Below are 17,710 nucleotides of genomic sequence, written 5' to 3' on the forward strand. Positions count from 1 at the left end.
TTATTAGCTGAGGGAACGCCATTACCGTAACAAAACGTTCGATAGCCATCGGCCTCGGTGGTCTAACGGTTAGCGTGCCGGGCTGGTATGCTGTAGGTCCCGGGTTCGAATCCCGCTGGTTGCATTAACTTTTTGTCCAAGATTTTTTTATTATCAGCAAGTTTGGTTGGTTTGGTTTGGTTATTACAGTTTAATTTTGTTATTAAGTCATTATAAAATTTTAATTGAGCAATTTCTAGTTTTATTTAATAAACAGAATTATTTTTCCGATTACTAAACTTTTGTTATATTATTTCTTTATCAGCAAGTTTGGTTAGTTCGGTTAGGTTATGATAGTTTAATTTTATAATTAAAAATAGTAAAATTGAATTTGAGGCATTTATAATTTTATTTTATGAACAGAACTATTTTTGCGATTTATTGCGAACCTTTATTGCCAAAGTGCTCTCTACTACAGCGCTGTTCACGGAGGAATTTTGAACTAAATGCCTCATTTGTACCTCCCCTAAGTCAGACCCGAAAGTTATCAATGCAGGTTTTTGTTGTTTTTGTTATTCTTGTTGGCTCTTTGATATTTATCAAGAAACCATGACTACTAATTATATTTTTAAATTCTTCTACTAAATTACTATTCTTTACTAAAAGGTTAATATTAATAAAGTGGTTTAAATCTATAAGTATAAAAGAGGATGTTTGTATATATATTTGTTTGGCAGTGATAAAGTCAGACACCGCTGAACCGATTGCCACGAAACTTAGTACATACGTGTAGAATTTCATGGAATAGGTTTATACACCATCAATTTCGTGATCCGTCCAATCGGCTCCGCCCCAGTGGCTCTGGAGTTTCCCATGTTAACCTTATGAGAAATGGAATTAATGAATCTTAACAGCTGTTTCAATTAAACAAGTTGGTTCTGTTCTATGATGTTCAATAGCATTAAAGTTACAAGGATTACCAACAGGGTGCAGCACTATTATTTCTTTTACATATATGACAACAGCTAATTTGCAACCAAAAGGTGAGTGAGTGTAGCGAACGAACTTCAACCTGGAGGCGGGTTAGCGTAGTGAACGAGGTAACCTGAAGGCAAGTGAGCGTAGCGAACGAGCTCCAACCTAAAGGTGAGTGAGCATAGCGAACGAACTTCAACCAGGACGTGATTGAGCCATGCGAACGAGATCATCTTGAAAATTAAGAAGTTAAACGGGGCAAAGCCCGCGGGTTACAGCTAGTACCTGCATAAAAGTTATCCAAAATGTTGCTCACGGCAACTGGTTTCAATCCACAATAGGGATCTTCATCAGGCCGATCAGGATGTCAAAACATTTTTTCTCTTCTTGCGAAGGTCATCAAAAGGCGTAAAAAACATGCATACATAGTCACAAACACAAAACACGGACATTTAACACTGAAGACACGGCCGAAATTATTGCTACGACTCATCCCTGGCGAAGGTATAGTCTAGACTGCCGGTGGTCAGTGGAATCCAGTCGTCCAATCCTTATCAGCTGTTTCATTGAGGTCTACCCACCCCTTCCATCCACACCCTTCAATACCTTGATTGCAGTGTCATACATATAACTAGGTGTACAATGCAGTTGTCTGCTTGCAATATTGAGCGGAGCCAGCATATTAATTCAATGTCAATGATATATTTGGTTCGCATTTGAAATAGAATGCCTATTTGCAGTAGGTATCCAAAGTCAATCATAAGTCAGGATTAATAATTAATCATTCAATTATTGAATGAATTGTCTACTTGCAGGGAACATATTCTATGTTTAATCTGTTTCTCAAATGTCTACTTGCAGTATCCAATGCCAATGATATATTTGGTTCGCATAAATGGATTGCCTATTTACAGAATCTAAAGTCAATGGTACGTATGGTGCACGTAGACGGATTGTTTACTTGTAGTATCCAAACTCAATGGTATATGTAAATGAATAGTCTTTGCAGTATCCTAAATCAATTTATTTTGTTCACATAAATAAAATGCCTAATTGCAGTATCTGAAGTCAATTTATTTTGTTCACATAAAGAAAATGCCTAATTGCAGTATCCGAAGTCAATGGTAGGCTTAGGCCTACTTCTGCTTCACTTATATGGGATGTTTATGTGGAGTATTCAAAGTCAATGATATGTCGGGTTCACGTCAACGAATTGTCTAATTGCAGTATCGAAACTATGAGTGTTATATTTGGTTCACATTACTGGAATTCCTATTTGTAGACTGCAAAAATAGGAATTGCAGTACGTATTCAAAGTCTAAATTAATGGCAAGTCTTGCTCACATAAACTACTATAAAAGTTATTTACAGTACCGGTATCTAAACGCAATATGGTGCATCAGCCTAATTCCGGCAATCTTTATTATTCGTTATTCATTTTTTAGTAAATTATGCTCAATGCCATTAATCCGATCGTTCTTCCCTTTTCCTCTGTACGGTTTGTAGTCAGCTATTTCAGACGATTCGTTGACTAACATAAGTTTCGACTCTTGTTTACCTTTTTATTGTTATCTCGAAAATAATGCCATGGCAACCAACTCACCCATGTTAAATTTCTGTTAAATTAAGTTTGCATTCATGTAGGGAAAAGTCCAATGGTCCGATTTGCACCAATTCAGATTTATACCTTCCCATGGTTGGGTACTATGACTGTGTTAAATTTCGTGCAGATCGCTTCAGCCGTTCAGGAGGAGTATTTGTAAAACAAAAGCAGGAGTGTAGTATAAGAGCTTCGCTCGCTCCGCTCAATTAGATGAAAATGACAGCTTGTCGTTCAGGACGTTCTGATGATCCGATTTTACAGCTTTATATATTTCAAATTCTTCTAATGTGCTTGTCTGAGATCTGTCTTTTGAAGAGTGTAAAATATGCATATTTCTGTGTATATCTGAATAATTATGGTTATTTGAAACGAGGTGGTCAACAAAAGCAGATGTCTGGGTTATGGTTTTCTTGGGCAAATGTTCCTTGAATCTCTTTTTAAAGGAGCGAGAAGTCTGACCGATATAGTACTTTTCACAATCGGTGCATGAAAGACGGTAAACTCCAGTTTTCTCATATTCTGGAGTTGAAGTTTGACCACCGGCAGTCTAGACTATACCTTCGCCAGGGATGAGTCGTAGCAATAATTTCGGCCGTGTCTTCAGTGTTAAATGTCCGTGTTTTGTGTTTGTGACTATGTATGCATGTTTTTTACGCCTTTTGACGACCTTCGCAAGAAGAAAAAAAATGTTTTGACATCCTGATCGGCCTGATGAAGATCCCTATTGTGGATTGAAACCGGTTGCCGTGAGCAACATTTTGGATAACTTTTATACAGGTATTTAAACCACTTTATTGAAACATTGGTTATCCGGAGGCTAAATCACAATGAAATTAGAAGCTGAGCAAGCAAAACTAGCCTTCCATTTCAAGGATGTCAAATTGAAACTTTTTAATACGTTAGTTAACATAAGGTTTAATAAAACATGCCTAGGAAAATAATCTTGTACCAAACTACATCGTAGTTAAGGTTTGTGGGAAATCAAAAGCTGCTATTAAAGCAAAAAAATCTGCTGAGTCAATATGGCTAAAGAATGAAATCAAACATCTATATTAAAAAAAAAGCGTTTTGAATACTCTTGTCTTTAAGAAACACACTGAGCTCTTAAATATTCTACATCCCTCACAACAATTCCAGGTAATAAACGAGCTTGAGCATCAAATTAGTAAGAAACTATTAGCGAAAAAGAGAACCCAAAACAAGAAAATACAAGACTTATTGGAAAAACAGCATAAAGAGCAAATAACTAAATGTTCTCACACTTTTTTCAGTAGGGTTGTTAATAAAACAAATATAGTTTTCAATGATGACGAAATGAGTTTATTGAACAAATTGTTTAATTTTAATTTTCCTAACAATCGAAGGTTCAGTTTAGTCTCAGAATTATTAGATACAGAGGCATCAATCAAAAGAATAAAGGTTGATGAGGTGCGTGAGTCGGCCCGAGTGACGATAGGTAATACAGCCAAGAGCATTGCCAGAGCTCGTGCAGGAACAGGCAAATACAACAACAGGTTTACCTCAATGCGACGCGCGGCAAACAGCGTCAGAGATAAGCTTGAGGAGCACGATGCTATCATAACTAAGGTCGACAAGGGCAACTCGTTAATTATCTTACACAGAGATGATTATGTTAGCAAAGTCAAAGACTTTATTATGAATAATAACATAGAATTATTGAACAAAGATCCCACACAAACTTATGCTAAATTAGTAAACAAAGCTTTGTCTGAGAGTAAACATTTACTAACTAACAATGAAATAAACACATTGAAGGTGACGAATCCCCAGGCCCCAATCCTTAGAGGCCTTCCTAAGATCCGTAAAATAAATGTGCCAATAAGACCGCTGGTCAATTTCATACCCTCACCAGCCTACAAAATAGCCAAAAGAATAGATAGAATTATCAGAAAAGATATTGTTTTAGAGAATAACCATAGCATAAAAAATAGCCTAGACCTAATTAATAAAATTAAGGATCAAGCAATAAGTGCAAATTATAAGCTAGCTTCTTTCGATATAGTAAATTTGTACACGAATGTGCCTATTCAGGAAACAATAGAACTCTTACACCAAAACCTTATTAAGAACTCAAAACTATCTAGAGAGGCAATTGAGGAACTGATCTCTCTTATAACCATTATCCTCAAGCAAAATTATTTCCGATTCCAAAATGAATTCTACATGCAGAAAGATGGGCTAGTTATGGGTTCCACCCTCTCTGGAATATTGGCTGAAATTTTCTTAAACCATCTTGAAAATAAATATTTGTTCTCAGAAGTGAACCAGCTCAGAAATAAAATTCTGTTTTATTATAGGTATGTGGATGATACCATAGTTTTATTTAACGGTAATGACAGGCAATTATGTATGCTAAACACATATTTATGTAGCATGCATAAAAACATCAACTTTACATTAGAGAAGGAGGAAGACAAGAGAATAAATTTTCTGGACCTCACCATAACAAAAAACAATGGTACCTTACAATTTAAAATATACCGAAAGCCTACTTATACCGACCAAACAATCCATGCTGAATCACACCATCCTCATACACAAAAATTAGTAGCATACAATAGTTTTGTCCACAGGTTATTAACAGTCCCCATGAATCAGAGTGACTATGAAGATGAAGTTAACATATTAAAATGTATAGCCATCTCTAATGGGTACAGAAGCTCAATTATTGATAATCTGATTTACAAACATAGAAATAAAAACTCGAATGGAAACGAAACAAAAGCTCCCAAAACATTCTTATCAGCTAAATATTGTTATTTTATAAGCAATAAATTTAAGAACCTTTTAGCGAAAGATAATATTACAGTTTCGTTCAGGACTACTAACAATCTTGGAACTTTATTGAAAGAGCGACCCCAAACTTCAACTCCAGAATATGAGAAAACTGGAGTTTACCGTCTTTCATGCACCGATTGTGAAAAGTACTATATCGGTCAGACTTCTCGCTCCTTTAAAAAGAGATTCAAGGAACATTTGCCCAAGAAAACCATAGCCCAGACATCTGCTTTTGCTGACCACCTCGTTTCAAATAACCATAATTATTCAGATATACACAGAAATATGCATATTTTACACTCTTCAAAAGACAGATCTCAGACAAGCACATTAGAAGAATTTGAAATATATGAAGCTGTAAAATCAGATCATCAGAACGTCCTGAACGACAAGCTGTCATTTTCATCTAATTATATTTATGACATTGCAATCAAGGTATTGAAGGGTGTGGATGGAGGGAGTGGGTAGACCTCAATGAAACAGCTGATAAGGATTGGACGACTGGATTCCACTGACCACCGGCAGTCTAGACTATACCTTCGCCGGGGATGAGTCGTAGCAATAATTTCGGCCGTGTCTTCAGTGTTAAATGTCCGTGTTTTGTGTTTGTGACTATGTATGCATGTTTTTTACGCCTTTTGACGACCTTCGCAAGAAGAGAAAAAAAGTTTTGACATCCTGATCGGCCTGATGAAGATCCCTATTGTGGATTGAAACCGGTTGCCGTGAGCAACATTTTGGATAACTTTTATGCAGGTATTTAAACCACTTTATTGAAATATTGGTTATCCGGAGGCTAAATCACAATGAAAGTTAATATTAAAATCAGCTGCTATAACAATTTGTTTCTTTTTTGCCTCAATTTTCAAAAAACAGTTAGGAAGCTTTGAAATTTTTTTAAGAAATAAATTACTAATGCAATTTCCTGGTATTCTATAGACTGATACATTTAACAAATTAAGACTTTCAACAAATTAAGCTGCCAACTGTGCTTATTCCATGACGACCAAGAGTGCAATTGCACTAGTCACTAATCGTGGGAGTTGCAGGAGTCCCCGCATAGGAATTAAGATAAGCGTCTGGAGCCGTACGGCTCTAGACGCGCGGTTAGAGTCGTAACAGTCGCAGGATAGGAATTGGACCTTAACAACCACAATGGCAGAATTGTCGGAAATTGATAAACTGACAAAAGTGTTGACTGATTTTTTGAAGAAATCGCAAAAGCCATCTCCACCTGTGAGTATTGTTCATCTAGAGCCACCGGAGCCTTTTAATACCCGTGAACCTGCAAAATGGTCTCAAGGGATACAAAGATTTGAAGTTTATCGCTCAGCATCGGGATTATCAAAGAAAGAGGAGAACCAGCAGGTAAACTGTCTAGTCTATTGTTTAGGAAGTGAAGCTGGTTTATTTCTCACATCCATTGGACTTCCCCCTGATGAAAGGAAGACTTGTGAACAGGTGAAAAACAAATATGATGACTATTTCTCAGTTTGTAAAAACCTGGTTTATGAAAGAACAAGGTTTCTTCAAAGAGAGCAAGGACCAAACAAGTCTGTTGACAGCTATATAAATGATCTTTATGAATTGGGTAATAAATGTGAATGGTTGGGTGACAAATGCAACTTCAACATGGATATTTTGTTACTAAAATTTGTTTCAGGTTTGTCAAATAGGACATTATCGACAAAATTGCAGCTCCAGACAGATCTTACGTTAGAAGAAGCCATAACCAGGCAATCTGTTGCCATTGAAGAACAGCAGGATGCAATTTGACAAGGAAAATCGGGATCCGAGGATGCAGATGATCATAATGGAGTTATGAAGGTTGCAAGGAATAATAAAAATATGAAATCTTACTAGTATTCCAAATGTGGTAGAACAGATAGATCACCGGGAAGACACTCATCCTACTGTCCAGCAAAGTCTCAGTGTCACGGCTGCAGGCATATTGGACATTGGCGGCCTATGTGTCCTCACAAACGTCGTCCTTCTTTAAATCAGGTTGGAGCTGATGTTACCTACTCCTCCTCTAAAAGTGATTCGGGTGAGTCATCTGTGGTAGGTTTGGATAGTATTTATTTAGCTTCAGTCCAAGGAAACAATGATTTGTTTGACACCATTTGTTTGACATAAATGGGGTTTCAGTTAAATTAACTGGAAAATCGATTCAGGTTTAGATGTTTTTTCTGTGGTCCAGATCTGGCCAAGAAATTGAAACTTACAGTTAAGCCATCGTCCTGTATTTTGCATGGTGCTGGTAACAGCAAAATGGTTCTGATAGGGGTCTCTAAAGTAACTCTTAGGAAAAACTCTCTTGAAACTCAAATGGAGTTGTGTGTTGTGGAGGGCCAAAAAGAGCCATTACTAGGAAGGCCAGCAATCATTGCCTTTGGTTTGTTGTATAAGTCTGTAGATCAAGTTGACTCAGATGTCGGGTGGGTGACTAAGTAGCCTATAATGTTTTCAACGATTTGGGAGTTGTAAAAGGTGACCAATACGTCATTAAATTATCTGATGATGCCAAACCATTTGCAGTATCCAGCCCTGGTCAGGTTGCTTTACCCTTAAAGGCTAAACTTAAGGCTGAACTGGACAATATGGTTAAGTCAGGTATTATTGTTCCTGTCACAGAAGCAACTGACTGGTGTGCCCTATAGTAGTAGCACCAAAAAAAGGATGGTGCTATTCGGCTTTGCGTTTATTACACGGAATAAAAAAAGTTTGTCATCCGCAAAAGACTTATTCTGCCTGCAGTACCTCCTGGCAAATATAGGATCCCAAACGGGCCCCAAACGTTAAACTGTGTGTGTAGTATTCGTTTTGTGCAAAACAGGTGGAACAGCGATGCTCCATTAAATTTTGCCAGAAACTGGGTGATACCCAAACTCAAACGATTCTTAAAATTCAACAAGTCTTTGGAGAAAACACTATGGGTGTAACACAGAAAAGAGTGGTACAACAGATTCAAAGATGGCCGCAATTTGGTGAACAGTGAACCTCGTTCTGGGAGACCATCAACAAGTCGAAACGATGAAGTTATCGATCAAGTTTGATTTTTAGTGATGGAGGATCAAAGTATAACTGTTTGTGAACTAGCTACGGAAGTTGGAATCAGTATTCAGTTAATTTACTTTTAACAGAGGATTTGGCTATGCGCAGAGTTCCTAAAAATCCTTTTGTAAAGAACTTGAAAGAGGAACAAATAGAATTGTGGCTTGAAGTTACTCAAGATATGCTGGAATGCATTCAGAATGACCTAAACTTTCTAAAAAAAAGTTATAGCCTAACTTGTAATGAGTTGTGGTTGTACAGGTATGATCCCGAAACCAAGACGCAGTAATATCAGTGGAAACACTCAACATTGCCGTGGACAAAAAAAGCACGACAAGTTCAAAGCAAAATCAAAGTCTAATGACTGTTTTTTCTACTGCAATGGAGTAGTTTATCATGAGTACGCACCTTAGGGACAAAACATTACTAAAGAGTACTACTTAGAAGTTCTACGCAGCATGCGCAATGCAGTGCATCGCAAGCGTACCAATCTGTGGGCCACTAACTCTTGGTGACTTCATCAGGACAAAGCTCCAGCGCATTGTTCCAATCTTGTTCAAGGCTTCTTGGCAAAATATGGCTTTCCTGTGCTCCGCCAGGCCCCCTACTCACTGGATATGGCACCAATTGCCTTCTGACTGTTCCCTACCATGAAGATGCTGCTTAAATGGTCCCGATTTCAGAGCAGAAATGAGATAATGCAAAATGTGACAACTCGTCTGAAGTCTTTTAAGAAGAAAGAGTTCCAGGCTTGTTTCCAAAAGTGAAGGAGCGCTGGAATAAGTGTGTGAAGTCCCAAGAGGACTATTTTGAAGGAGATCACAAGTTAAAACAAATCGATCAATAAACTATGCTTTTACTGAACAAGGTGGATACTTTTTAAACAGGCTTCAAATAATGGATTAGTATTATTTTTATTGTTAGGTTAGTTCGGAGTAGGATAATGAACCTGAACTATTGTACACCACTCGTCTAAAATGTGTTTACTGTACTCGGTTGGGGAACAACCATACTCGTCTGGTAAACACCAATTTTCCCGTACTAGTAAAGTAATATACTATTATACTAGGCTCTGTTCTAAAATTGTGTGTATTGTTAAAACTTCAAATGATATTAATATTTTTAACATTGACCTTATGGGTTACCAAGTAGCCATTATGGTGTTACGAGTTAACAAGGAAAATGTAAACAGAAAAGTCATAACATATAAACAAACCATCTACAGTATACTAGTAAACTAGGAATACGCTCCTAGGCCACCTATTTTCATTTGCATTTTCCAAGAACCAATATTTTTTCATCTTCTGCATCCTAAGGCCGGGCGCACACCAGATGCAGCACGGCACGACGTTATGTCTTAAGGCGCCTTATGCGACTAGGTTTCTATTATTTGAAATGGAGATGCCGCACACATCATCGGACGCGGCATGGCAAGGCAACGCAGCTTTGTCAATTTTTGTCTTTCAGGCAAAAGGCTTGCAGCAAAACGATGTGCTCATACGCAAGGATCAACACCATGTGAAGTGCAGTGACAGCACATGTCGAAAGCAGTGGGTACTTCTCTGTTGTGCACGTCTTGACGTGCCGTTATGTATGCAGCTATTCTCTATCGGGCATAGCAAGATGCGGCAAGGCGAGGCAAAGACGTTTCGCCATGCCGTGCTGTATTAGGTGTGCGGCTGGCTTAATTCCCATTGCAAACCACGGGTATATTTGGCTAGTTGTCATAATAAAATATTAATGGGTTTGTTACTGCATCATTACCCAAGTAATAAATTATGAACATTGAAACATGAGCTTAAAAACTGTATGTGCTCCTAACCAACTACCGCGATCACAGCAAAATTATTAATAAAAGTAAATTATTTGGCTAGTTGTCCTAATAAAATATAAATGGGTTTGTTACTGCATCATTACCCAAGTAATAAATTATGAACGTTGAAACATGAGCTTAAAAACTGTATGTGCTCCTAACCAACTACCGCGATCACAGCAAAATTATTAATAACCAACAATATGTTATTGTGTAATATTATTGTTGGTTGTGAAAAACATATGCTGGAAATCATACATACATGTATAATTTATATTTTTACACCCCCCCCCCCCCCCAAATTTAACACTAACGAGCAATGCAAACATCCCCCGTAATCGAGGGGATATCATCATTTTCACTAACAGTTGCGGCAAATCCATGAACCTCATCCAGAAAAAATTCCAAAATATTAGTAATCCCCTCCAAAGATCGGGAATAATTTTTACCCTGAAAATCTCCCTGACTTTCAGGACCTGTTTTTCCAAACTAATTATGAACAATTAAAATTCATTTTCATAGCCCCAGGATTGCGTAATATGACATATAATGGTTAAAACATACCTCGTCAGACAATCCTTAACATGTAGTGTCAAAGTTGCTACATATGTTTCGGCGGTTATTTACTGATCTCCGCCATCGTCAGGCAAACAAAAGGATCCACTTGATGTGTCGTCAGAATAAATAAATAAAACACACATTTTACAAAACACAAAAACGAAAATGATAGGCCTATCATTTTCGTTTTTGTGTTTTGTAAAATGTGTAATTATGAACAGTTGCTATGATTTTATAAAGTATAAACCATTAAAATTAATTATAAAGGTAAGTTTAGTGGCTGTAAAAATTTTAATACAATTATAATTTCAAATTAAACTCAAAGAATTAATTATTTTATTACCTTACCTCAGTAAAGATGAGTGCTCAGAGTGAAGTTTGAGAATGGAAAGACACAAGGACACACTGGGAGCATGAGTGTAGGTAAACTCTTCCCTTACTGTGTAGTTGTAGATAAGATCTGTAGTCAACAACCACTCTGGCTCACTGTCTCTACTCTCTGTACGTGACCTCCCACCCATCAGCTCTGGCTGTAAGACAAAAACAGAGCACTACATGTTTATAGGTGAGGTGTTCCTTGACTGTGTAGTTGTAGGAAGCTTGCTCCCTCATCCTACTACTAGATCTAATGTGATATTTTTAGTAAATTTACTTTTGAATATTATGAAAATGTATATATTATATTAATTTAGTTATTATTTTGATTGGAATAATCAAAGAATTACTTACCTGGGCAGTTTTTGGTAAAATGTAGTCATAACAGTCATTACAGATCCTCACTTTGACATTTCCGTATCCAGAAACCTAAGAACAAACCAACAAAGTGTTCTAGTGAGAAACAATGCTAAAAATTGCTCCGACATATGAAACAAATAAATGTTAGGATTATTTTTTACCAATCAAAGTTTAATATATCGAAAAATTACCTTAGGAGATATTTGAGTTGGGGGTATGACATACCCCCACCACAGAGAAGTAATATAAACAGAGTTAATATCTGTGTAGCGCGTAATCCGTGTCCCCATGTAGCGAGTGTGTACCCACTGGACGTAGTTCACAGAGTACACGACAGGTCGCGACAGCGCTGCGCTACGCTCACTCCGCTGCCAGCTGCTGAACAAAGTACAAGTTACGGTTTCAATTGTCGTTCCAATAATTATCAAGACCTTTAATTGAAACCTATTCCGTTAAATGCAGAATGAAATAAGCTTTCCAAAGATACCAAATATGAAATTAATATTTATAAACGTGTTCTGGTAAACCTAATTGTTAGACCTGCTCCGTTTCCCACAGTGTACATTAGGACAGTGTAGCATTAGGTCTAATATCTTTATAGGTGCAATGTTAAAATAGCTGAGAGGTATAAATAAATACTTAATGATTTGATGCAGACAGTGACCTTTAAAAAGTAAGTGATTACCATATGGACATATATACATATGTATACGGAGAACTATACGGTAGTTGTATAATTTAAATAACTCAAAATGTTAATTGAATGTTTTAAACATAGTCTAGGGCCAGGAAATTTTTATCTTTGCTGTGTTTTCGCTATTAAATTCTAAATATGTATTAATTGGTAAGTTTTTAAAATATAGCCTATTCAACTGTGGGTACATGCATTACAAAATGTTATCGTAGAAAGAAAAAACAGTTTAAAAGTACATTACACACTTGAATGAAATTCTAAAGAGTTTAAAATAATGAACTATCTTGCTTATACTACGTATTTACATTGAAGTTGGTTATGCAATAAAATTATTTACAGTAATATACAAAATCTTCATTAAACAACTTACTCACGTAAAACAACGTAAACAAATCACACGATAAGTTTGAAGTCAAATAAAAAATAACGTTTTATACATTCCTACATCAAATCGTTCGACACCCTTTTAATTTACAAAATATTAAAATAAACATTTGCAAGATAGTTAGTAAATAAACATTAAGTGGCTTTTATTAATAGCCAACCATTATTATTTACATACTATTTAAAGTAACAACAGATTTATCAGTAAAGAAAGTTTAAAACCCGGATGTACGTAATAGTGTAAAAAATCCACAGCCCTATACGCAAAACGTTTAAAACCTGGGACTTAAATAAAAATATGACAGTGTTTACTGGTTTGCAAAATCTAAACTAACTTTGTACAATGTAATAAGACTTGTTATACTAAAGGAACTCACACTCTTAAGTTTGACGTTAAATAAATGTAAATTACAAAGTTCTAGACCTTCCTAATTAAAATCGTTTGATTATTTTGATTATTCACATAATGTAAAAATAAGTGTACGAAATAATCCACTGGTATTACAAAAGTTATGCCTAAAAGGTGTACCGGTAACTACTTAACAACTACCTGGTAAAACAATTTTCTCCTGACACATTTTTGTACATCCTTTGATGATCTGTTTTTTCTAAATTAAAAGTAAACTACTCAATGTTTGTGGTAATGTAAATTCATTTTCTGACCAATTGATTAAAATTTGTACTCATATATAGGCTACTAATGTAATACGCAAGCAGCTTTTTTGTGACAATAACTCTGTATTTCTCAAACAGTGGTAGGTAATATTCAAAAAGGAATTCTTGGTAGAGGGTAGTTTTAACTATAAAAGAACGTCTTGCTTAACCATCTTTTGATTATTTAATATATTATGAACAAAATAATTATAACGTTGATAATGTCCTAGGTTGTTAATACATGATTATTTTAGTAACATTGTGGTCTTTAATATGTCATGAAAATAACAAAAAGTTAAAAGACCTAGGTATTCGCACAAATGGTACAATTTAAACGCCGACCGGCCACCCATAGTCTTGGCCTATAAACACCAAAGCGATACTTACGTTCTCTTCCAGCTTGGAGTTGAGTAAATAGTGGAATTTGACGAACAGGAAGAGCAATTGACATGCGCACACTTCACTGCGGGAAAAATGTAAACAAGGGCACCCGCGCAACAGCCTTCCCATATCCTTCTTAACTCTGTTTATATAACTTCTCTGTGCCCCCACGTACAAAAATGTTGTTATAATTTTACAAGTATGGTGGCAACCCTGGTGAGCATAACAGAAGCATATGCTATCATCTGGCCGCAGGGCTGTTAGTCTTGACCAAATCATTGAGCTGTTATCACCACCCTGGGTCTGGCATACCCCACGTGCAAGCTTGTGTTACCAGTACTATGTTCATTGTCTAGTGTACCCCTGTGCGTGTACAAGTGTCTCAGTTTTATTATCATTGAGCTGTTATCACCACCCTGGGTCTGGCATACCCCACGTGCAAGCTTGTGTTACCAGTACTATGTTCATTGTCTAGTGTACCCCTGTGCGTGTACAAGTGTCTCAGTTTTATTATCATTGAGCTGTTATCACCACCCTGGGTCTGGCATACCCCACGTGCAAGCTTGTGTTACCAGTACTATGTTCATTGTCTAGTGTACCCCTGTGCGTGTACAAGTGTCTCAGTTTTATTATCATTGAGCTGTTATCACCACCCTGGGTCTGGCATACCCCACGTGCAAGCTTGTGTTACCAGTACTATGTTCATTGTCTAGTGTACCCCTGTGCGTGTACAAGTGTCTCAGTTTTATTATCATTGAGCTGTTATCACCACCCTGGGTCTGGCATACCCCACGTGCAAGCTTGTGTTACCAGTACTATGTTCATTGTCTAGTGTACCCCTGTGCGTGTACAAGTGTCTCAGTTTTATTATCATAATTAGTATTAATCATACTAATAATATAATAAACTAGTACAGTTTGAATTGTTATTGTTTTAATATTTTTCCTTTACATCAATTAATAATAAGTATTTTATGTATTTTATTCCCTCGTTTCATCAGGTTATGAGCCCAGAAGACGTGTTTGATATAATTCATTTTGGATATGTATAAAACTACATTAAAATGAAGAATTCAGGACTGATTGTGTTTGGTAAGATTTCTAGGCTTATGAACAATATTTTGTTACCTAATTTCTTAAACTGAATTTTTAAGTTGTTTGACCTGAAATGGAAACTACACAAGAAAACACTAAAACTACTCCTACTATTACACCTACCTCAAGTAATACAGGATTGTCTATTATGACAAATATTATAATGGGAGGAAATTGTAATGTTGAACGTCTAGAGGGTGTTTCAAAATTATAATAATTGGAATTTTTCAATGAAAATTGCCTTAATAATTTATGGACTTTGGGATTGTGTATCTGATGACACTGAAATTAAAGATAAAAACAGGGATCAAAAGGCTCTTGCAAAAATTTGTTTAAATGTTTTGCCTACTTGTTATCCTTATGTTAGGAATGCTAAGACTGCTAAAGAAGCTTGGGATAATCTCCAGAATGCTTTTGAAAACAAAAGTTTGGTTAGAAGGCTAAGTCTTTTAAGACGTTTAAACCGACTTAGACCACGACTTAGACCTAAACTAGTTGTTTCCAGTTAATAATATTAACTATATTTCAATATAATTAAATAATTTAAATAACCTTTTAACTTATCACTCAGAAAAAAAGTAAAAACTTTGAAGAACCTAACTTTTAACTAACAATAAATAAAAATGTGAAGCTCAATACTGTTTTAATAAAGGTTCTAACAGAGTAGGCTTAGAATACATATTCATCTTACTTTTAAAATGTTAAATAAGAAACTCTTCCCATACTATGTTTTTTGTAAACACTCTAACGTCTTTAGCCAAATGACCTTGGTTTCGTTGTTCTTTAACCATTATCTTTAGATCATCAAAAGCGTGGCATCTTGACATTGCTACGTACAATGTCTTGAATTATTCTCCCAAGTGGAGGTGTTTAGGGATAATCTAAGCAAAAACTACGACGAAAAACGAATTTAAACTATAAAATAATCAAATGTATTTCTCATTAATGTTTTCATGACAAGGAACAATATTTGACAACAAAACAGACAGCTGATAGTAAAGACAACATTCGTATCATCTGTATGACTATTACAAATAAATAGAAAAGGCATTTTCAACACTTTCCCTTATTTGCATAGTCCAAGATTTTCTCGCAGAACTTGAAGTCTTGGTCGAGTTATAGGCTTCGTCAGTATATCTGCTAGTTGATATTCTGAACCGATGTGCTTTACAGTCAGCATACCTATATTTATCCTGTCTCGAATGAACAGGTACTTCCGCTGAATATGTTTTGTACGAAAGTGAAACTCGGGGTTTTCACAGAGTTTTCTTGCTGATTCGTTGTCAACTTTCAGAATAGGAACAGCAGACAATCCTATAAGTTCTTTGAACAAACGAGCAATCCAGATTGTTTCTTTTGAACCAAGATTAGCTGCAATGATTTCAGCTTCACAAGTTGAGTCCGAAACTAACTCCTGACGACGACTAAGCCAAGTGATAGCTGCACCTGCGTATTTAATAACAAACTCCACTTGTTGAACGCATTGTAGTTGGACAACCAGCAAAGTCCGCGTCACTATAGCACTCCAGTAGACGTGTTTTAGGTTTGGATTGGTACACTAGCTTCTGGTCCACAGTGCCGGTCAAATAGCGTATAACACGCTTTGCTCTTGTGACATCATCTTGTGTAGGATTTTCTAAGTGACGTGATAGAACACTTACACTAAATGCAATGTCAAAACGAGTACCACGAGCAACATAAAGTAGGGCTCCAACTGCCGATCTGTATGGAAAATCTGAGGCTTTCCCTGGTGTTTGAGCAGTGAGCTTCTCTATAGGAGTAAGTACTGGCTTGCATCCTTCCATGTTAAATCGAGAAATGATCTTCTTGATATACGCTGATTGGCAGACCAATATATCACCACCACTTTGAGAAATTTCGAGTCCGAGAAAGTATGACACTTCTTTAGCAACAATTTCAAATTGTGAACGAAGTTGCCCAATAAATAAGTCCATTTCAGTCTGCGACTAATCCGTCATCAACATAGAGTGCAACGATGATTTTTCCAGCAGGGGTAGGACAAATATAGACGCAGGGATCTTCACGGCTCTGTCGAAATCCTAAGCCTTTCATGAAGTCGTCAAACCGTTTATTCCAGCATTGAGGTGCCTGTTTCAGGCCGTATAAGCTGCGTTTGAGACAACAAACACGATTTGTCCCATCTGAATATCCTTCAGGCTGCTTCATAAAAATCTCTTCTTCAACGTCTCCGTACAAGAACGCAGTTGAGACGTCAAACTGCCGTAGAACCATCTTCTCAACAGCTGCGATGGACAATATTGATCGAACGACCTCCAGACGAGCAACCGGGCTGAAGGTTTCGGCATAATCAATACCAGGTCTTTGCGCACATCCTTTGATGACCAATCTCGCTCGATATTTTTCAACACTTCCATCAGGATTGCGCTTTATTCGGTAGACCCACTTGTTGTTGATAGTCTTCTTTCCCGGAGGGAGTTCGGTCAATTCCCATGCACCGTGTTTATGCATGGACCCCATTTCTTTGTCCATTGCTGTTTTCCATTCAGCACTATCTTCTGAACTGATGGCTTCAGTGTAAGACTTAGGTTCATCGTCAACAAGAAGAACTTCGGCAAAGTTAGACGAGACGTAATCGTTTAGCCACTCGGGTTGCCTTCTTTCCCGAGTCGAGTGCCGAGTTGCAGGATCGTTGGATAACTCTCCATCTTCACTATCACTGCTACTTGACGGGTCCTCAGTCGGTATAGGCGCATTATTACCCTTCACTGGAGAACTAGGCTCGTCAATAGTCTCTTCAACTTCTTGCCAATCTTCTTCGACATCGTTGGTTTTCTCGATCTTGATGGGCCACTCAACTTTCTTGTCACAGTCTCCAACGATTTCTTGAAAAACGACGTCACGAGAAACTACGATATCTCTTCTCTCTGGGACGTAGATTCGATATTGTTCATCGCCATCGTATCCAACCAGGTAACCAACCACAGCTTTCTTGTCCATTTTTCGCC

At 36.9% G+C, this 17,710-nt stretch overlaps 1 protein-coding gene across 1 annotated transcript in view; it reads right to left on the reverse strand.

Moving 5' to 3' along the window:
* The window catches only part of LOC128998798 (zinc finger FYVE domain-containing protein 26), a 199,775-nt gene that overhangs the window by 76,616 nt on the left and 105,449 nt on the right, over positions 1 to 17,710 (reverse strand). Inside the window, exons 12-13 of the mRNA XM_054425158.1 lie at positions 11,511 to 11,585; positions 11,130 to 11,311 (exon numbers count right to left, since the gene is read on the reverse strand). Coding sequence (XP_054281133.1) covers positions 11,130 to 11,311; positions 11,511 to 11,585 — 257 coding nt within the window. The remainder of the gene's footprint in view (positions 1 to 11,129; positions 11,312 to 11,510; positions 11,586 to 17,710) is intronic.

Source organism: Macrosteles quadrilineatus, unplaced genomic scaffold (assembly GCF_028750875.1).
Source record: "Macrosteles quadrilineatus isolate MER2022 unplaced genomic scaffold, UCM_ALF_1.0 Scaffold_1__1_contigs__length_201487025, whole genome shotgun sequence".
In the NCBI taxonomy this organism is placed as follows: Eukaryota; Metazoa; Arthropoda; class Insecta; order Hemiptera; family Cicadellidae; genus Macrosteles; species Macrosteles quadrilineatus.